The sequence below is a fragment of the Plectropomus leopardus genome, chromosome 9 (genome assembly GCF_026936395.1).
Source record: "Plectropomus leopardus strain MGB_pleo_1.0 chromosome 9, ASM2693639v1, whole genome shotgun sequence".
Lineage (NCBI taxonomy): Eukaryota > Metazoa > Chordata > Actinopteri > Perciformes > Serranidae > Plectropomus > Plectropomus leopardus.
The window spans coordinates 6,247,210-6,269,712 of record NC_142184.1 but is presented as its reverse complement, the minus strand read 5'-3'; the positions used below and the strand labels follow the sequence as shown (position 1 = coordinate 6,269,712).

The following is a 22,503-nucleotide window of genomic DNA, read 5'->3' as shown; positions in this document are numbered from 1 at the left end:
TTGATTAAGTTCGATACAACACCGGCTCCCTTTTCAGGTTATATGTAATTTTTTGCAAGGCACAAAAGCGGCCATGTCTGATATAAACCTGTCTGTAGTTGGTCAGCTTGGTAACTTGCTACCTGTTACAGATTAGTGGCAGGACATGATTTATGTATTTTATTGAAATCTAAATCTAAATTTATATTTTTGTTATTCCCCACTTCTCTTTTACCCCACTCCCCCTCTTTTTTATGAAATATTCATTTTATATTATGAGCTACATTTTATTTTATTTAAACAGTTATTTTAATGCTGCAACTTTGATCAATACACCCAAACAATGATACACCATAGGAGCTACATGGGCTATCCTTCCTCTGCCCCTCCTGAGTATGGTCGCTAAACCTTTTTGTTTTATTTTACTTTATTTTATTATTTTTATTTTATTTATATATTTATTTTTAATTGAATTGCATTTTTTTTAAATTTTTATTTCATTACATTTTATTTTATTTCATTTTATTAAAAAAATAACAAAATATGGTTTTAATAAGGAAAACTTGAATTATTTTTTACTCACAGAGGCACAAAAGCATTAATGTCTGATATAAACCTGTCTGTAGCTGGTGGTCAGTCGGTAACTTGCTACCTGTTACAGATGACCGACAGGAGGTGTAAATACTTAAAATAATACCCTTATATCTGCACTCAACTACATTATAAAGTATTAATTGTTTGTTTCCATACAGCCCATGAGTACTAAATAGGGATTTAAAGTAAAGTGTTACCAAGAGGCCACATCTGTGCACTATAAGACTTGTACTCAGTGATCTCTTCTCTTTCTCACACTCACACAAACAGGGAAAGCCAGGAATGTTCATTCCCCCTTTTTTAATTAGCCAAGCCTGGGAGCTCTCATGGGACACAAAAGAGTTCAACTGCTTTTGTTATGCCTGCGGATTCAGCCGTTACCATGGCCACCAGAAAAGTAAAAGCTCAGAATTTGGAAAGCTTCATGGTGCCTCAGCCTGTTTTTTTGCTCCTCCATTCATGAGGCCTGTTTTCTTGCACAGATCTCCTCCGCTGTCTGTCTGAGCCTCATCGCCTGTATTCATATTTTATACAAAAGATTGTTTTGACTGCTCAAAGTGCTCAAGTGGCATCATTTTCATCTTTATTTCCCTGTTGTTTTCTTCATCAGGAGACGCCACGTACCTCGACATCTTCCGGGAATTTTCCCACATGGCGTCACACAACCCAGAGAAGCTGAAACGAAGGAGTGTGCACTTCCGACACTCCTTCAGGTAGTCTGCAAACAAGGAGGAGCAAAATCATGTACTTGAAAAGTGCAACAGCCACTTTTAACATCACAAGTAAACCTGATAGTAAAAGCATCATATTTTGGCCATTAAAAGTCATCCTGTCTGTTTTATTCCACAGAGAAATTCAACTTTAAAGTGCATCAAAGTGAAGAAATCATGGCAAATTTTTGATGCTGTTCTTCATTTTTGTTATTTTTTTTCACAATAGCTGCATTGCTTCTGCAAGAGTCTTGTGCTGTTTTTAGATCAACCTTTTATTTTGAAATGAGGATTTGCTGGTCTTTTCCTCTTGAATGCATTTCTAAATAAATATAGCATTGCTTTTGTACAGTTAACTTTTTGGATGAAAAGCACTTGTTTTTTGTTTTTTTCTTTGTTTTTGTCATTTGTTTGCTGCAGCAGTTTCATTATTCTGATCATGTCTGTTTCATTGAAGGAATATTTTACATAAATACATCTCTGTGTGTGTAACGCATGCATTTACTCCCATTATATTTCATACTTAAACTTGAATACAGCTAGTTTTTTTATTGTATGGATAAATAGTGTCATATCATCAGTTATCATCAACAGTCTTGAAGTCAAAGTGTTATTTCTCTTGATTTTATAATATTTGTTTTGCATCGACTATGCTGGTGTAGTCTTCGTAATATTTTGTTTAAATGTACTTTGCAGTACCACTATGAAATGCAGTGCTTATGTTACTGTATACATGCTGTAGAAGCAAAAAATGCTAATATATCTGAATGAACAGGAATGCAGAAGAAAGATGGATAAAAATAAACATTGTCTGTGTTTACAAATGTGCAGTAAAAAGGTCTCTGTACAGTTTTGCCACATATAATATTTACATTACATCTCCGTTTAAAGAAGCTAAAGCAACAGCAACATCTTGTGGTGAAAAGAAAAAAAACCTGCCCTCCTGCATGGGAGGTACAACACTGGTCGATCTCATGTTTTAGATGATAGTTTTTATATGTGTGCTCACAATTTTTTATATTCTAGGCTCAAAAATTATTTATAACATTATTTAACCACCATATCATTACGATCAGATAAGATGGAACTTTTATTTATCTACAGGGAAAATGTTGTGCAGCAGTTGCAGAACAAAATAGGAAAGAGTGAGTGCACATTTTAAATTTTAATTAGATTAATTTTCAACTGATAGTTCCTCTGAAGATTTATTTGAATAAGAACAAAATATTAACTAAATCTCCCTGTGTTTTGATAGTTAAAACTTCCCAGCAGTATCTAAGTAATTAAAAATAGTCTGACTTGTACCAGCTGCAAATTTAAATGATGCACACATGAATGCATCACTGAGTTTTCTATAGTAATACAATATATGTGATTGTGAAATAAGTTTTACATTATGGGGACTTTTTGGGTGTATTTTGATGCTTAGAACAAGTTCTACTTTTACTTAAATATGACTTTGATTGCAGAATTATTACTTTTAAAACAGAGTGTTTACAGTGAAGTATTGGTACTTTTACCTAGGTAAAGGAGTTGAGTATTTCTACACAACTGATATGTAGTATAAGTGTGAGGTAGCACACATTTGAAATCATTTAATTTCAGCTTTCTTGAAATTTTAAGATGAAGAGGATGAATTCTTCACCGTCACATGCACTTTGAAATTGTGCTTAAGTACAGTCCTGTGGTAAATGTATTATGTAGTTTTCCATAACGGCTTCTTCTACTGATTCAGCTGCCATTACACTGACTCACGTGTCTTAAAATAGATTTAAACGGTGGTCCAGTCATGAGAAATGTGTGAAACTTAGTGAATCATATGATCTTTGGCTCCATCGCTGAAGCCTTTTTTTTATTGTACAAATCATTATTGACAGAAAAGGTTGGCAAAAGAATCTTTTTTTCCCAAAAGCCATCATTGTTTAATTTGGATAGACTTTAAATACTTTCCGAATTAAATCCCCAAAGGTTGAAACATCGAGGGAGAACTCTGAAACTTGGCTCTATGGATGTGAAAGTTTGGGATATGAGTGATTTCCCAGTAAAACAAATATGTTTACAGTATAATATTACATCCTTAGCTTCCAACTTAATTCAGTGATTGGTTTGATTGTCAAAATAGTCGCCCCATGGGGCCCAAGGTGTCAGGGGACTTCCTCAACCTTCCTTAAGAAACTCAAAATGACCACGAGAGACACAAAAGGACATCGGGATGCAAAATTACTACAAAGAGACACTAAATAATAACAAAAAGGGGCAAAACAACCACAATGTTAGTGTGTTTGTTCATATGAGGCCCTTTGCATATCTATGCCCAGGGGCCCGTTGTCACACAATCCACCCATAAGTAGATATTTGGTTATTTCCTCTTCATTTATTACAAAATTCACATTTGTTATAGGGAACATCACAGGCATTTAAACCTTTGAAACCAGAGAAGATTTTATTTATTGAAAACATAGCAAAGGGGCAATGATCAAGAAATGACCCACATTTTAAAATTAGTGAAAGGTGACAGGGAAAATGAACTAAAAAAGAAGTAAGAAAGACAGAAAGAAAACTATCAGAAAATAATAGAAAAAATGAGAAAAATACTAAAAATGTTTTGTAATTATTATAATTATGTTTTTAAAATTATTTTATAGAGATTTATATATATATGAAATGCTTCTTTTGGAGGCAGGTCAATTCCTTGTTAGTTTGGGGGTTGTTTCCAGTATTTTTTAAGGTATTTTCTAAGCAATATTTTGGGTAATTTCTCGTAAAATTATTCAGTTTTCTCAATAAATTGAATTAGATGATAAATAAATTAATTAATTTAATTAAATGATAAATTCCTCATAGCAGAGAGTTTTGTAAGTCTTAAAGAAAAAAATGTATATAATTATTCTTATTGGTTACGCATTAATTGTTTTTATAGTTTTATGCGGAGATAAATAAAAATAAACATATTTTGGGATGGACCTGTTGATTCGCTCCATCACTGCAGCTGTTGACGTCCGTCACGTCTCGCGCTGACGTCGCGTCGACAGGAAGTACGGAGAGCAGACGGACCGTGATGATGAAGATGACGATGAGGATGATGATGGAGCTCTGTCTGCCCGGTCGACAGCGCGCATTATGATGCTGTCTGACACCTCCGGTGACATTATGCACATTTTGCTCGCTTCACGCGCGATGTGACTGCGGATTCGGGTCAGGTATGACTCGGGATGCTCGTAGCTAGCTAGCTTAGCCGTTAGCTCAGCGCTCCTCCACCCCGCCGCAGACGGAGAGCTCCGGCAGGCGGCTGACGGCTCCAGCTGCTCCCGCCGCAGCTCCGCACACAGCCCGGCGAGCAGAGCTCACGATGAGGCCTTAAATGTCAGATCGGCGGCGGTGTGCTCGGTCATCAAATACAGGTAATGTCACCCGCGAACAGGTGCAGCTTATCAGGCTGCAGTTAGCTTTTATCGCAGAGGCGTTCAGGGACACCTGAAGGGACAGGGGGCCAAAAACTGAGACCCTGACCCCCCCAAGTGTGTGATCAAGGTGGGACAAAGCAGGTGGACATGGAGGGAGCACATATCAATAAAGCGTCATGGGTGTGTTATCTTTTTACCTGCTTTTTGGGTAATGAACCAGTTAGTTTATTGATTAATGAGTTGATTGAATGCAAAATATGTTAATAATCCATCATTTGTTTTGGTCATATCAAAGTAAAAAAAAAAAAAAAAAATATTAAATTGTATTTGTATTGCATACAAGAAATGCAGCCCAGAGTGCTTTACAAGAAAGAAATTAAATGCACCACATCAAAAACACATAAAAAGACATAATAAAACCTGCATGTAAAAATAAAATAAAATCAGAACCGAATACATAGAATGCTTCTTCAAATGGATAAAATCCACTTGATAATATTAGTAAAGGTAAGATAAAATAAGGATAAACATTTAGTACAAAGAGGGCATAACATAAAATGGAAAATAAAATAAATAAAATAGAACCCAATTACATTATTAATAAAATAACCATAAAAATAGAGTAAATAAAATGTATAAAATCAAGTAAAAATACATCATCTTAAAGAGGAGAAAGAGAAACATCCAGTCTCTAATTCCAGCTTCTTCAGTCAGGATTTTCTGCTTTTCTTTGTTTTAGAAACTGAACATATTTTGTGTTTAAACTATAGAGAATGTGATTAATCAATATTCACTGATATACAAAGGACTGTATCTTTAGAGCAACCTGCTTCCATCACTATAATCAATATCTACATTATTATTATTCAGAAAACATCTAAATTAGGCTCTATTTTTTCTGACTCAGAGCACTTCATTGATTTATTTGTAATTCAAACTTTGTCATTTGTACATTTTTATCAGTTTGTATGAATGCAGTTTTGGAATTTTGATCGATGATGCAATGTTTTTTCTTTTTTATGTTTGACTGTTGTTATTTAATAGTGGAGGTATCTCGGAGGTGCCGTGTAGAGAGCAGGGGCGTGTTACTAAATTCTGGTCCCTGTCCAGTGGTTCCTCCACCATTACCGCCCCCCAAAAGTCCAGAATGGCACCCCAGTACTTGGGTGATGGAGAGACCTTGCGGGAGCCCGGTGAACCTCCAACTGCTTGACAGCGATTGTGACACTTTGTAGTTTGTAAAGTTAGAAAAAAAACACAGAACAACAGTCTGTTTGGAAGTAAACTGAGGGGAAACGCTGCTATCCATAAGCAGTCGCTGCGGGCCCCGCCCTTCCTCTCCTGATCCACGTCTCTCTCCTCTCTTTCGGCTTTAGCTGCTTTTAGAGACTAATCTTACTGCAGGGGTGGACTAAACCATTTTACATCTTAAAGGGGTGAGAGTTCAGTGTTTCAATTTATTAATTCTGACAGTTTTAATTTAGATATGGCACGAAGTATTGACAAAAAAAAAAAATCCAACCAAAACCAAAGTTTTCATTCCAGGCTTTTCGAGGGCCCCCTTTCCATTGGGGCCCTGGGCGATCAGTCCCCCTACTGTGACTGTCTGTGACTGTGACTGTGATAAGCACTGCGTCACCTCTGTTACTAACGTGTATGGTCCGTAATCCAGCCTCGGGCTGCCAAGTCCTCACGAGATGGTGTCCGTATCCAAAAAGTTTAACACGTCGTGACGTTAACGTCTCATCCCCTAGTTTTTTGAACAAATTAAGAAATAGCAAATCACCTGAAGCTCTTCCTACATGTGACTGGGCTTTTTTTTTCTCCACTTTGTTATAAGTGATGTCCCGAAAAAAGGATTTTTTTTTAATCTTGTGCACACAAGACAAAAAACATATGACCTTCCAGCAGATTAGGGTCTCCATATATGTTTTATAGACAGATTAACTGTTAATAGAGGTTTCCACCAATCAGTCCAGAAACCTGGATCAGGTCATCATTTCAGCTTCACCAGTTCCCTCGTCTTGAAATCGGTGGGATTTTTGTAGGGATTTTCGGTTAGATGCCTGAAATAATGTCTGTGGTTAACACAAGCTGAAGAGACTTTCACGTTTTGTTCGAATACATGAAATATGTCAGTGGATACCCCGTTCCTGAATTCTGAAGCTTTTATGTTTCTTACATAAGGCGGTTGCTAACAAATGGCCTCAACAAATAGCTTTTTACTTCCAGAGATTACATTTGGACTTCAAAAATCTTAAATGTGGTGTTCATTTTTGAAGATGAAGTGCATGTATCATAAATGTTTGTTTGCCACAGAGCTGATTTTCTACAATTATCTAAAATCTAATGAAAAAGTGAAAGGCTTTTTGACGAGGTTGGGTGATGCCAACTTCTGCGTCCGTCTACAAAAAAATCCCATCATCCCTGGAGTACTCTAGTATCTTTAGATGCAGCGGTAAATTAAAAAAAAAAAGAAAAACACACTAAATTGTTTAATCGTTGGCCAAAAATGAACCCGGCACCACCTCCATGACAAACTCTTGGGTCTCAGATGTTGATGGGTGCTGCTGGTCTTTCATCCACAGACATGGCGTCGCAGCTCCAGGTGTTCTCCTCTCCCTCCGTGTCCTCCAGTGCCTACTCTCGCTCAAAGAGGCTCAAAGTGGAGAACCCCTCCTGGGATGTGTCCAACCAGCTGGGAGACAATGGTTACTACCAGCAGAGCCCCACGCAGGGAGCTGCACCCTCCACTTCCGGCTCCAACTTCAACCCAGTGTACAACAACAACCAGGTGCACCCGCCGACAGCCGGCTCGCGGGAGCAGACGGTGGTGCGGGCAGCAGACAGCACAGGTAGCGTTCGTGGACCTCCCTCCTCCTCTTCTTCGTCCTCCTCCTCCAGCCGTCGTATCAAGGACGCAGAGTCCTCCTCCCAGCCGTGCGACCTCTATCACAAGCAGTACAGCCTGAAGAGGAAGAGCGAGGAGGTGGACAGCAGCGACAGCGTCCAGATTCTGGAGGAGCTCTCCGCTCCCGTGGTCTCAAACCGCACCGGTGGTGGAGGGGGAACCACCACCGCTCAGTCCATAGCACACTCCACGTCTACCACCAAGAGCAGCAACTCCCACAGCGAGGGCGACTACCAGCTGGTCCAGCATGAGATTCTGTGCTCCATGTCCAACAGCTACGAGGTGCTCGAGTTCCTGGGACGCGGCACCTTCGGCCAGGTGGCGAAATGCTGGAAGCGAGGCACAAACGAGATAGTGGCGATTAAGATCCTAAAGAACCATCCCTCTTACGCTCGGCAAGGTCAAATTGAAGTGAGTATGTTGATTTAAAAAGAATAAAAACTCCAGGGTTGATAGAAAAAGAGATTTCCTCGTTAATTTAGCCGGAGCTGCCAATGAACATGCGTGCATTTGTTTAGAAGAAAAGAATCAGATCATGACTGATGGTTATCAAGTCTGGAGTTTTTCTTCAGTGTTAAAGTCATCCATGTGAACAAATTCAGGCTTAAAAAAGGAGAGCTTAACATCCAGATCACAGCTAACTCAGTTTCATCTCCACGGTAGCATTACGTTCGCGTTCATATCAGATGGGATGGATGGTGGAAATTGGAAAGGTTCCCATGTTCACAACTTGGCAGTTGAGCTTGTGTGGATTAAAATACTGTGCATCAACAATATAACAACGTGCATAAAATTTGGGTTTATTTGCACGATCTTTGGCTGAATAAATAACAATGACATAGAAATGAACATGAGATTTTACCACTGTAAAATCAGCTTGTTAAAATCTACAACGTGTGCAGTTAAAGTTAAAAAGTTAAAACTACATTACAAAGTAACAACAGCAGAGCTTTCTGGATTTACCTCTGTCTCAGGTGAGCAAAGCAAATTCCATTTTTTTGTCTGTAACAGAGAAAAATGTTGATATACAGATATCCAGCTAACTTTACAAACAGCTTTACAAAAACTTCCCTAGATCATATTTACGACACCAAAAATGAAATTCATTCTAAAATGAACTTATTCTGGTGTGCCTGGTGAAGACCAGAAGTGACTCTGCTAAACGCTTGTAAATAAAGGGAGTGCTAATGTTGATATGTGAAGGTTAGCTGGTGTTTTCTGCATTATTATCTATGACCTAACACAATCCTATCGCCCTCTGCCTGTAGGTGAGCATCCTCAGCAGGCTGAGCACAGAGAACGCCGATGAGTTCAACTTTGTCCGCTCGTACGAGTGTTTCCAGCACAAGAACCACACGTGCCTTGTGTTTGAGATGCTGGAGCAGAACCTTTACGACTTCCTGAAGCACAGCAAGTTCAGCCCTCTGCTGCTCAAGTGCATCCGGCCCATCCTGCAGCAGGTGGCCACGGCGCTGATGAAGCTGAAGAGCCTGGGCCTGATCCACGCCGACCTGAAGCCCGAAAACATCATGTTGGTGGACCCTCTGAGGCAGCCGTACAGAGTCAAAGTCATTGATTTCGGTTCGGCCAGCCACGTGTCCAAAGCAGTGTGCTCCACCTACCTGCAGTCACGATACTACAGGTGAGTGCATCAGCCTGGACTGTGCAGAGAGAGCTTTGAATAATATTTAAATAACCTGCTGTGATTGTGTCGTGTGGTGACGTGTCTGCAGAGCTCCAGAGATCATCCTCGGCCTTCCGTTCTGTGAGGCGATCGACATGTGGTCGTTGGGATGTGTCATCGCTGAGCTGTTTTTGGGATGGCCCCTGTATCCCGGGGCCTCCGAGTATGATCAGGTCAGCTGCAGCTCTCTTATATATACTGAATATATCAGTTACTCACCCCATGTTATGTTGAATTTGGGAAGAAATCGTTGTTTTTATGCCTCCGCGCTGACAACAGCCGAGAACGGAGGCATCGTGTTTTCAGGTTGTCCATCCGCCCGTCCCATTCTTCTGAACACCATGTCTCAAGAATGCCGTTAGAGAATTTCTTCAAATTTAGCACGAACACCCACTTGGACTCAAGGATGAACTCATTAGATTTTGGTGGTCAAAGGTTAAAGTTCAAGGTCGCTGTGACCTCATCTGGCTCATTTTTGTGAACGCGATACTCCAAGAACTCCTTACGGGAATTTCTTGTGATTTAGCACAAGCATCCTCTTGGACTCACTGATGAACTGATTAGTGATTGATCTTAGTGGTCAAAGGTCAAGGTCACAGGGACCTTATATTCATCTGATTCTAGTGAAAGCGATAACTCAAGAACACCTTGAGGGAATTTATTTAGATTTGACACAAACATTCAGTTGGACTCAGTGATGATCTGATCATAATTTGGTGTTCAAAGGTCAAGGTCACCGTGACCTTGCATCCATCTCTATTTTGTGAATGCAATATCTGATGATGACTGAGGGTGTCGGACACGTGAGAATATCAACGTTAACTTGACAAATTCAACATTAATACTAAGATAAGCAGCTGCTGGCTGCAGCTTCAAATTTAATTAACTAATATGAGAGTATTATCGACCTTCTCATCTAACTCTATTATATATCCCAAAACATACAATTATTCCTGTAAGGTGTTTTCAGCACTTAATAACACTCTTAAATCATGTTTTGGAATAACTGACAGTTTAACCGAAGTAATGACCACATTATTTGCATTGGTTTTTGGTTCAAAGTCAACCAGCCCTCAGGTGATAATAACTGGATTAACTGCTGCTTCAACTGACACTTTCTGCTTGTTTTCATTGTCTCTCTCAGATTCGTTACATTTCGCAGACACAGGGCCTTCCTGCAGAGTACCTGCTGAGTGCAGGAACTAAAACCAGCCGCTTTTTCAACAGAGGCCCCGACTCCAGCTACCCCCTCTGGAGACTCAAAGTGAGTGACTCCGCAGAGAGTGTTCATTTTTTAAATTTTTTATGTAGTGTGAAGGCCCAAATGCACTGACAGCATCAACATTTTTGTCAACAATCTTGTAAGTTTATATATTCACATGAGTGCTGTCTTGTCATGAGATGGAAAAAAAGGTAATTGTCTAACATATTTGCTTTTATTCAGGAAATTAACTCTGAAATGACAGATTCAATCATTAAGTGTATGCACAGCAGAAACACTGAGGTTCTGCTGTGGTTGTTGTTCTGCAGACTCCTGCAGAGCACGAGGCTGAGATGGGCATCAAGTCAAAGGAAGCAAGAAAATACATCTTCAACTGTCTGGATGATATGATGCAGGTGAGGAAGGAGCTGTTTAATTTTAGTTTGTGGTAATATTCCTGGTAGAGTAAATTCCTTCCTCTCTGCGCCGGTGTTTTGCATTGCAAATCATTTTGAATTTTGATGCCGTGATGCTGGGTGTGACAGCATGCAGTTTGACAAACACTGACTCTGCAGGTGAACATGACAAACCTGGAGGGGACTGACATCTTAGCCGAGAAGGCTGACAGGCGGGAGTTCATAGACCTGCTGAAGAAGATGCTGACGCTCGACGCAGACAAACGGATCACGCCCATGAAGACGCTGAACCATCCCTTTGTTACCATGACGCACCTGCTGCACTTCCCTCACAGCTCACAGTGAGTGCAGGACTGTGACACTGAGGATTGTGGTTTAGCACCACGTTTAGTTTTCAGGACTCTTTGTTTCTGTTTGACGATTTTTTTAAATTTTATTTCACAGTGTGAAGTCCTGCTTCCAAAATATGGATATATGCAAACGCAGATGCAGCGCCTTTGAGAATGGAAAGAATATGTTTGCCAGCAACAACACCCCGAGTGCAGCCACCAACCTCACCGTCACCTTCAGCAGCCAACTAAACCAGCACAATCAGGTGAGAAGATTTCCAAACTTTATCTCTAATCTGCCTCAGGCTCATTGGTTGATCCGCTGTTCACTTGTTTATATCAGTAGCTCTGTAAAGTGATGGCTGCGTCTCGTTTCTCCAGCACTGCACCACTGAGCCCTTGTGGCTCCATTAAAAAGATCCAAAGGGTTCAATTAAATCAATCTGTATTTAAAATCAACTATTATTCTACAGCTCTAGGAACGTTCCTAACGACTGATTTCCCCGACGTTTAAATAGATTAATCCTGAATTATTTTACACTAATAATTTTAATTTATAATCATTTTACATTTTTAGGCTTTTTTTAATACTCAATAGAGAGCAGCACAATTTCAACTCATCACTTTCCATAATTTGACTCCCAAAACCGAAATACATCTATATTTTTTGTTCTCACTTTACATGTTTCAAAAATGAACACCCATGTTAAATTATGATTTCCTCCTCTTTCTCACTGAACTCTTTTTCTTCAGGCATTGACCACAGTTTTCTCTCCTTGCGTTGTGTCTCACAGATGGCCTCTACAGGCGGCCAGTCCCTGTCCCTCAGCAGTAACGTCCCTCTGCTGAACTACCAGCCCGGCCTCTACCAGCAGGCCACCATCAACATCCCCGGCCTGACCCAGCAGGGCGTGCCGCTGCAGACCAGACCCACCCAGCTCTGCACCCAGACCGAGCCCTTCCAGCAGACCCTCATAGTTTGCCCCCCCACCATCCAGGGTGAGAGAGCAACATGTTAGTGTCGCGTTGCTTCGATGAAAAGAAATCTCATTGATTTATAATTTTTTCATTCTTTGTCTTTTTTATTATATTTGATATAACATCTTCTCCGTGCAGGTCTTCAGACATCCAGTAAGCCCTCTGCTTATCCAGTGAGGATGGACAACTCTGTTCCCTTAGTCCCTCAGAACCAGTCGTCCCAGTCTCTCCATATCCAGCCCGGCATGCTGGCACAGGTAGGACCCACTGCATCGCCTCCTGCAGCACTGGAATCCAAGTTCATTCACTTAAGTACAAGTTTTAGGTTCTTGTATTTTACTTGTATGTTTCCATTTCATTTGTGCTTTTACTCCACTACTTTTCAAAAGGCAATTTTGCACCTTTTACTCCACTACAGTTAGTGCACTTACTTCCATATGATGCTTTTGTAATTAAACAAAATTGAATGAATGAATTGGAAGACTTTTACCTGTGATGGAGTATTAGTACTTTTACCTAAGTAAAAGTTTTGAATACATGAGTACACGGTAAAATCGATTTTACTTGAAAAAAAAAAAATCAGGGAGACTGATTGCCTTGAAAATATAACCCCGAACCCTAACCCAAATACAACTATTATTCTTACTTTATGTTTCCTTTAAATCTAATTGTTAAGGTCACTTAAAATTAAATTTACTTAACTCTGTGAAGTTGTTGCAACTCTAAAAACCTTAAAAGTTAAATGAGATCAATCTTTCTAAGTTTTAGCAACTTCAGTAAAGAAAGTACACTGTGCTGTGTATCTGTCTGCTGGTTGCAAACTAGTTCATCATATTTGTATATTAAACATGTTAAGAAAACCGAAGTCCCAGATCTCCTAACGTCATCATTGGCAAAATCCTCATCAAGTTTAAGTCAGACTAAATTGGGTAAAAAGGTAATTTCACTCATCATTTTTAATTTTCAATGTTTCAAACTTTCATAAATACAGCTAAAATTCAAGTAAACTTCACACTTAGATATAAAGTAAACATCCATTAACATTAAAAGTTATATTTACTTTACTTTTTTGAGGCAATCGGTTTCCAACATTTTTAAAGTAAGGTCAACTTATCAGTTTTTACAGTTTATAGAACTGAGACTGTTAACCAGACAACTTTTAAACCAAACGACAGCCCCGTTTCATTTTGGCATTATTAGTTACGCACAACATAATCGACCGCTGGTGACATTTATCATTAACTCTGAACTCTCGGATCAAACTCTCTAACAATGACGCACCGGATCAGTTCTTGTTCTGGTTTGTAACTGAAACTCTTGATCCGAAGCAGCGACTCTTCAGTAGAATATAAAGCAGGTTTGTTTGAAATGTGCTTTAACGCCTCCCCTCACACCTCCTCCCAGGCCTCCTTCGACCCCCTGCTGGTCGGCAGTCTGTACGCCTCAGTGGCGGGAATGCCGCCTTTAGGCAGCAGGGGTGCGAACCTCGGTGGTTTACTGGATCACAATGCCTCCATGCTGGTAAAACACCATCATTAACTGGTTAAAATCTCTTCTTCTTTCCTCTTAGCACATGATGTCTGTCAGCACAGCAGAGTGTGAAACGCATGTGCAGCTCTTCAGTCTGGTTTGTGCTTTTGCTTGCAGCTTCTGGGTCCAGATGCAGAAAACTGTAAATTCAGGACGTAACTGTGCTGTGTGAGTAAATGGTGTCCATCATCAGGTATTAATGGACGATGGAAAGGCCGGCGCATCGGATGGATGCCTCTCTGGAATCCATTTATTCCTGATTTTGGGCTCCTGGAAGAGAATTATCCCACTTATACCGTGTTTAATTGCCAAATAGATTTTTAAAAAGATCATTCATTTATACTTTAATGTGTTCTGATATCAAAAAATCTTCACCAGCCATTACTGGTGACACCAGAGGGTCTGACTAATAACTGAAACAATCATTGCGATGCCGTTAGACTCTTATGCAGTGGAAACGTTCTCTAATGCTGTAAATAGGACGAACTTTAGCTACAACTTAGCAGAGGGAGAAATTTCTAGTCCACTGAGCTCAAAAACATTGCACAGCCAGCCAATTTAAACAGACGGAAAAGGAAAGCATTTATATATGCAGCCTACTCAGCCATGGTAGAATCACAAAATCAAGGAAAAATCAGGGGAAAATTTTAAAAATAAGCACAATCTCAGCAACTCTGCACTATCAGCCTGCAGGTCGCTCTGTTTCTGAAATGTTCGCAGACGCTCCCGATGCAACACGGAGCAGCGCTTGTGTACAGTCGTCGTCACGCTGCTGGTGGATTCAGGGCGTTACAGTCGTCGTCACGCTGCTGGTGGATTCAGGGCGTTACAGTCGCCGTCCTGTGGTGCTCAGAGGATGAGGCACTAAAGACGACACTCTGTGTGCTAAATAAATTGTAAACAGAGGCTTTGACGGCTTTCCTGTTACCATGGTTACTCATAAGAGATACAGGCTAATGCTGTTATGTAGCCAGTGCATTATTTTAAATTGGGGAACAGACAGTGCTACTGGAACTACTTTTCCATATAATGAATTAATGGACAACTTGTTGCCGGCCAGAATCAAGTTTTCACTGAGACCACAGTATAATCGAAGACTTCTGCCCGCCAGTATTTCTGATTATTTTTAGAAATGCTGTGGCATCAATCCAAGAAGACGCCTTCACTTCCTCCTCTCTTTGTCTCAGACTAACATGTGCGTTTCACTTTCAGGGTGGCTGTCTTGTTTCTGGATCTTCTCTGTTTTTCACAGCGCAGGACTCTGTGACATGCATGCTTGGCATCAGCAATGTGTTTTCTTTCTTTAAGCTTTCTTTGATATTTTCTGCTTCTTAAGTCCCTTTTAGCACATTTCTGACGCGCAGGTCTCTGCACAGGAATAAATCTGGAAACAGGTGTTGGCCGTGCTGCAGTATTTTGAGGTTTTGGGATTTTTTTTCAGCTGTATGTGTGTGAGGGTTTGCTGGAGAGACGGGAATGCATGTGCTTATCATGCCTTTTATTTCAGTATGATCTTCTAAGAAAATAACTTCTCTTGTACTTTAGTTGACACACGGCACTGTGTTTTCTTCTTAATGTGTTGCTGCTGAAGGTTTTTGAAAATTGCAATATATTAACATGTTTTTATGTATTTGTGCATACAGCAGGGCTGGCCAGCAGGCACACAGCAGATCCTCATCCCCTCCACATGGCAGCAGATGCCAGGAATGGCCATCCACAACCCGGGGCAGGCCGTGGTGCCCGACTCACCCATGGGAGCCTCGATCTCCGACAGTCAGCAAGCATCTGGCTGGAGGTGAGTTTAATCTGGCGGGACTCTTTTTCTTCATGCTGCGTCTGAAAGCTCGAGTCAGGTCAAACTAATCGTAAAACTTAATGGAAAATTTAGCAAGTGCAAGTTAATGTGTTTGTCCTTTTCATAGGGGTCGTCATGGAAGCCAATATGATGGCGTCGGCCAGCAGGACTCCGGGGCTGGCCGTCACGCCGCGTCTCAGAGCCACAACTCAGGGGCCACTCACTCGAGATCCCAACAGGGCAAGAGGTCAAAGGCTCGACATGCAGAGAGCAGAGCCAGGTATCCTGTCAGACTCTCATTCATCCACATTATCTGCAGGATGTTTTGGGGGGCAGGTCGTCCATAAATTACAGTGTTGATGGTTTGATCTTCTGTCCACTTATTCAAAGACAGAAGGGCTGCAGAGATTTTCATTCAAACTGTAAACTACTGTCAGAAAATAGTAAAAAAAACAACAAAAAACATGAAAAGACCAAAAAACAACAATGAATTGAGTGCTAAGTGCAATGAACAGAAACAAAAAGATGAGAAGGCCTACACACATCCTCTACATCAATCTCAATGAACAAATACTCAAGTCACTGAAACTTAAAACACATGTTCGGAGAGCAGTAGTACAAAGTACACACTTATTTATTCCTACCCATATATATATGAATATAGAGCTCCACTGTCATTCAGAAACGATTAAAAACACGTTAGTGAGCCACATCGTCACGCTGGGTGACCTGTTCCTGTTCACACACTTACATACACATTTACCGTTCTGCAGCGGTGAATACTCACTAGAGCGCCAAATGAGTAACAAATTTGTAAAAATGTATTGTATATTCATGACCTGTTTTTTAAAATTTTCAGTAAAGATCGATGAGCTTGGTGCTGAGAGCTAGTGACCGTGTAGAGAAGAGGTCCAAAACTCCTGTAACATAGGACAAAGAGGAGCTTCCAGTGCTCAAAACTGAGAAGCTGGAGTTTGCTAAAGTTTATGATTTTTGCTTGAAAATGCACATGAACAATAAACTGATTATCAGACTAGTCAGCGATTTCCTGTTCTGACGAATGTTTCAGCTCTACACCAAACTCAACCACCAAACTGAATGCGCCTGCAAAAAATGAGTTCCTTTGTAGTGTTCACTTTCTAATCTAAGGGTATAAGAACGCACGATTATTTAATATCTAATTTAAAAGTGAAAGGTAATATGAAGCGGGTATAAGCTGTAAAGGAAATTAATGACAACATAAATATGAGGCACTCTCCCTCTGCTCTAAAATATTCAGATAGATTTTGTATTTGTGTCTTCCTCCCTGCAGGCCTGTGTCCTCGGCCACCACTGTCGTCCACAACACGTCTGCTTTTGCTGGTGACCAGTCTCAGCCCATCGTCATCTCCGACACGCCGAGCCCCGCCGTCAGCATCATCACCATCCACAGCGACTCCGAAGACGAGGATGACAGGAAGTTCCCGGCTGCCTGGTGAGCTCCATTTTTTTTTTTTTTTTCACAGTTCTGAGTGAAATCGAGAGATGGTTTTACTCCTTTCTTCTTCTCTCCTGCAGCTCTGGAACAAGCCAGAGGACCAACGTGATCAGCTGTGTGACGGTGCACGACTCCCATGACTCCGACTCCTCCACCAGCAGCCCCCTGAGCCCCAAGACCACCTCACAGCCCACCAAGTCTCTGGCCATCATCATGCCGTCTGTGAAGAGCCAGCCGAGCGAGAGCACAACCCACAAAGCTCCAGCAGCTCCAGGTCCTCCAGGCCAGAGAGCCTGCAGTCCTCATTTTTCTAAATTTTATTTGAAATGGTCATTTTAGGCAAACTAATAATCCACTCAGCTCTGAGATTTAGAGGTTAAACTAACCGTTTCTACTTCAAGAAGCTGTAATCAGTCATCTTAGTGCTGACAGTATTCTGTCTGGGTTTGTGCTCGCAGATCAAGCTACGAGCGGCTCTGGAAAATCCAAGAAAGCGCCGACTCAGCAGTCCAGTCGGACAGGAGATTCCAACACTGATCGCCATCAACGGGCCACGTCCAGCCGATCTCAGCCTCTGAACCTGAGTCAGGTAACAGCCGTCAAACGTAGCTGATGTCGACTCAGAAGGTGAACCCATAAAGAGTCTGATTCTGTCCCAGTAACCAACACGTGGGTTTGAATTTAGGTCACTACCACCGTTTCCAATCCAACACAGCTTTATCTATAAAGCACCTTTCAAACAATCATGCAGCCAGACGTCACCAGACTATAGTGTGTAAAAAGCCAGCGTAAAGGCCTTTACAGTAATATATTTTGATATTTTATTTTTATATTATTTTTATATTATTTATTTATATTATTAACTGTAGCGGGATATATTTTGTTCCTTTATTTTAGCCTCTGTGTTCTTATGTATTTTTATTCTAGTGAGGGTTTTTATTGCAGAGCATCTGCCTCACTGTGATTAGTGTTAACATGAGAGGGCTTGCTACTGTTTTTTAGGTTTTAAGGTATTGACCGAAATAACCCAGTACATTTTGTGTTGTTCATACTCTGTTTTTTCATTTTATATTTTTAAATTGCTTCTATATTTTTATCTCTGACACTATTTCAATTCAGTATTTTTATTCTTCCTTTATGTTAAACATTTTGCACCAAAACACCAAGTCATATTCCTTCTATATTTAAATGAACTTGGCAATAAAACTGGATTCTGATTCACATTCACTAAAAATGTGTCACACAAGCTCTTGAATACTCGCAAATACACGTTTGAGTATTTACGACCCTTCTGTTGTTGTCTCAGGTCCAACAGTCTGTGATGTCATCATCCCACGACCAAACAGGAAGCAGTACTTCCCTGAGGCGGCAGCCCACGTACCCCCCTCCCGTGTCCTCCCACTCATCCTACCGGCTTCACGAGAACACGCTCTTCAGCTCAACGCCAAACCTGTACGCCTACCCGGCGTCCGCCGCGCTGGCCTCTGTGTCCCAAGCTGTGGACCAGATGCAAGGCGGCTCGTCCCGCCACGGCAGGGCGAGCGGAGCTTACTCCTCCCTGGCGCTGCTGCAGAAGAACGGCAGCCTGGCCCTGGGAGGCTCCGCTCCGGGACAGTACGGCAGCCACCACCAACAGCAGCAGCCGCCGCAGCAGCAGCAGCAGCAGCAGCAGCAGCTGGGAGCGCAGCCTTTCCACCACGCCAGTGCTACTTACCAGCGAAAACTCAACCAGTATCCCTACCTGTAAAGACTGAAGGGCTGCACGGAGACCAAATGGAGACCGAGACTAGAGACGAGCACAAGCTCATCACGGGTGGCTGTGATTAGACTTTCCTTTACTGTCCAGTCCTTGTTTTTACAGCTTCCTCTGATTATTTTAGACGAAATAATCATGGGACGTTTTTATATTTTAATCACAGTCCGTTTCTTTTTTAATCTTTTTCAACTTTAGTGTTTCTTTTTTGTCGCAGACGTCAGGTTAGCGGCGACAAACAGGGCAGTCTGTGGATATCTGAACTGTGACACATTTCTTGTTGTGTTGGCTCTTTGCTTCACTTCGTTAGATTTTAAAACGACACAGGAAGTATGAGGCTAAAGTGCTGACTTTCAGCTTAAAATTAAGGGCGTTTACATCCATATCAGAGAAAACAGCTAAGAACTGTAGCCCAAATATACACAAATTCAACCACAGCTTACAAACTGCAATGCTAAGTACATTTTCAGCGCGTTAAGCCCCACATTTATATTTTATTTGAGAAGTGAGTGAGAAACTGGAACTTAACTAATTGTTATGCTGCTCTCTATTACTATTATTAATGTTATTATTAATATTATTATTGTCAGAATCATCAAATCATTGTTTAAAATTTGCATTGACATAAAAACAATCGCCTTATTTAGGTCAGTTTCTTTTGTTGTTAACTTTAATAAGTTAGGTGTTGTTTGTTTCATTTATGAATGTACTGTATGTATGCGTGTGCGTGTGTGTGTGTGTGTGTGTGCGTGTGTGTGTGTGTGTGTGTGTGTGTGTGTGTGTGTGTGTGTGTGTGCGTGTGTGTGTGTGTGTGTGTGTGTGTGTGTGTGTGTGTGTGTGTGTGTGTGTGTGTGTGTGTGTGTGTGTGTGTGTGTGCGTGTGTGTTATCTGTATTCTTAAGTACACGGAGAAGGTAAGCTACGTACTGTATAATGATGTGTCACTGTGTTTTCCATGTTAATTCTGTTTTAGTGCTGGCCATTGACTTGATTATATTTATATGTTTAGTATGTTGAGCGATGCAGTAGGGTGTGGTATTTAGAGGGGACTGTCGTGTTTTTTACAGTTTTAAAGTTATCTTTAAGGTTGCATGTGTCCGACACGGAGTAGCATTCAGGAAAGGTTCGTAAAAGCTGCGGCTGCACCGGTTTTCAGTGTCGCTCGCAGGCGAATTGTTAATGTTCTGTTTGAAACGCATTAATGATATCGGGGGAAAATGTAAAAGCTCTTGTCTTGTGAAGTGGTGTCTGTGACGTAAAAGCGTGCACATAAAAATCCGATTGGGGTATCACACCATCATGTCAAAGTTAAAGCCATTTAGTAAAATTCACAGTAACACGTTTGAATTGTGATGAATCAAATCCAACAAAAGGTGATTTATTAAAAACCATAAATTGATGTTCAGTATGTAACCGCTTCTAAACAAATCATTGGTTTGGTGAAATGATGGTTGTTCTTACAATCCTGCTGTGTTGTGAAGTGCTACATTACATAAAACACACGATGAACCTTAACCCGTATATACGCAATAAAATCTTCTCAAAACAGAATCTGGGACTCAGTGATGATTAAAGCTGAAGAATCTTTTAAATTACACAATCTCATATATTATTTCAAATTATATCCAGAATCAAAGAGAGCACTTATTCATTTTTATTTTTAATTAATTTGGCAGGTTTTTTTTCCCCAAGAAAACATCGTCAGAAAACAGTAAAATTTACCAGGACTGAAAAGGGTCGATGCTCGTTTATTCTGGAAAACTGGACTTTTTAAATAACACGCTTTTTAATCTGCGATCTTCTAATCTAAGTCCAAGTGAAGTCATGAGTCACTGGTGTTAAAGTCCAAATTTGGTTGAAATTGTTTTCTGTCAAGTCCGAGTCTTTAAATTTGTGACTCGAGTTAAAATCGTGACTGGAGTTGACACCTCTGCTTATTAGTGGCAGAGTTTCCAACTTTTCCACCTAATCACTGCAGCTCTAAATAAGAAAATCAGCTTTTTGTTAAAACATGTTTCCTGAATGGACAGATGACAAAATGCTGCTATAGTCTGACGTGGCATTTATGTGAATCTACGAGAATAAGGCAGAAAGAGGGGAGAAGTCCTTTTCAACCTTGACAGGAGGGGACAGTGAGGACGTTAATGAGACACACCTGTGAGCTGAGAGACCTGCCAAAGGAGGGAAGCCTGGAGGAGAGCAGGAAAAGAGGGTTGAGAGTGACTGAATCTAGTTTTTGGATGTCTTTCGCTACAGAAACAGAATAACAGTGATGTTTATGCTGTTGGACTTTTGAGACTTTTCTCTGCAGCAAAATGCAGTTGGGAGTGTGCAGATCTTCGGAGGATCATCTGCTCGGGTGTGTCGGCTGTGGACTTCCTTGTCTTTGTTGGACAAGTCAAAGTAAGTCTCCTTTTCTTCAACACTCAGTCTTCTCATATTACTGGCTCCAGTTTAATGAGTACTACCGCTCATATTCTGCACTCAGCCCAACCTCATCTATATTTGCACTGTCCCTTAACCTCTATATGTCCTTGGACAGTAAACCCCCCACAACACTTTAAAGACGCATTTATTAAAGGGACAATTGAGTTTCACATCAGACTGAAGTTGATTTTCTGTTGACTTAACAAACTGTGAGTGAGAGATTTTTTATTTGATTTTTTTCAGGTATTATTTGGTATCAATACAATATAACAAAGTGATGATGGCAGTGCATTGATGGGTTGTGTTTTCCTTTTATCTTTTGTAATTATTTATTTTTTTTGGCAGTCGAACTAATCGTTGCAGCTCCAATTCATTAATTCATTCAAGATAATTATTAACTGTTATAGTTTTTAAAAATGCATGATGGTTGGTTGCTGTTGACAGACATGCCACAAACTAACCCTTTGAAACCTGAGCAAACTGGTTCAGTTTCATTTAGAAACAAATAAACAAATAAGAAAATGACATAAAAATTAGCAAGAAATTAGAAAAAAAGTGCACTAAAATAACCTGAAATTTAGTAATAAATAAATAAATTAAATGAAGAGGAAAAAAGCAAATGACTTAATATAACAATTCTGTAATATAATTCTGTGATGTGATTATGATTTCTTTTAAATATAGTTTCTTTTTTCACATTTTCCCTTACCTTTAATTTTTTTTCTGAATTTAAATTGATTTATTTTTTATAGTTTGTCGAACATTTCTTACCAAGCTGCTCATTGCCTTTTTTCATATTTTTGAAAGACATTGCACCAATTTACATAGAGTTCAAAGGGTTAATAACTTGTGAAAGGCTTCTGAAAATAAACCCAAGCAAATTGGTGTATTTTTAAAAAGAAATTTATGTACCACAAATTACAAGAAAATTTCATTTTTCTTATTTATGTTTTTAGGTAATATTCTACTATTTTATGGGTCATTTCTTTTGTTACTTAATGCAATTTTGCAATATTCTTGAAAAAATTCAAGCGAACTTGCTCAGATTTAAAAGGATGAAGCAAAAATAGTTAAAATGTACTCGCTCTGACTTATTATATCTGATCTGCTGGTTTTCTTAGTCCCAAGTGTTAGTGAACTGAGTATCTTTTGGGCTTTGGATGAATTGTATGGAGAAAAACAAAAAAAAACAAAAATCTGAGGTTACCATTTTTTCCTATTCGAACAATGAGTCAACTAAACAACTAACTGTTAATGAACACGTTTTCTGCAGACTTAAACAAATAACTAAAACACTAAAGAAACCCCAGCAGCCA

The 22,503-nt window shown here is 40.2% G+C and overlaps 2 protein-coding genes across 5 annotated transcripts in view; both read left to right on the top strand.

Moving 5' to 3' along the window:
- The window catches only part of acap3a (ArfGAP with coiled-coil, ankyrin repeat and PH domains 3a), a 98,155-nt gene extending 96,048 nt beyond the window's left edge, over positions 1 to 2,107 (top strand). The window contains exon 25 of the mRNA XM_088081825.1: positions 1,184 to 2,107. Within this exon, the coding sequence (XP_087937951.1) occupies positions 1,184 to 1,290 (107 nt within the window). The 3' untranslated portion in view covers positions 1,291 to 2,107. The remainder of the gene's footprint in view (positions 1 to 1,183) is intronic.
- Positions 2,108 to 4,293: 2,186 nt separating this feature from the next.
- hipk1a (homeodomain interacting protein kinase 1a) lies at positions 4,294 to 20,311 on the top strand. Of its 4 annotated transcripts, none has more exons than XM_042491642.2 (17): positions 4,294 to 4,684; positions 7,276 to 8,009; positions 8,867 to 9,240; positions 9,332 to 9,455; positions 10,427 to 10,546; positions 10,813 to 10,899; positions 11,059 to 11,240; positions 11,344 to 11,494; positions 12,023 to 12,227; positions 12,345 to 12,463; positions 13,611 to 13,727; positions 15,380 to 15,531; positions 15,659 to 15,811; positions 16,844 to 17,005; positions 17,089 to 17,282; positions 17,467 to 17,597; positions 18,315 to 20,311. In XM_042491642.2, exons 1-17 carry the CDS (start codon positions 4,645 to 4,647, stop codon positions 18,753 to 18,755), a joined length of 3,486 nt encoding a protein of 1,161 aa, XP_042347576.2. In that variant the 5' UTR covers positions 4,294 to 4,644; the 3' UTR covers positions 18,756 to 20,311. The 4 variants fall into 4 exon arrangements, with proteins under 4 accessions (XP_042347576.2, XP_087937949.1, XP_042347577.1 ...); XM_088081823.1 differs by having other exon boundaries at positions 12,023 to 12,242; XM_042491643.2 differs by lacking the exon at positions 13,611 to 13,727.
- Positions 20,312 to 22,503: the final 2,192 nt, after the last annotated feature.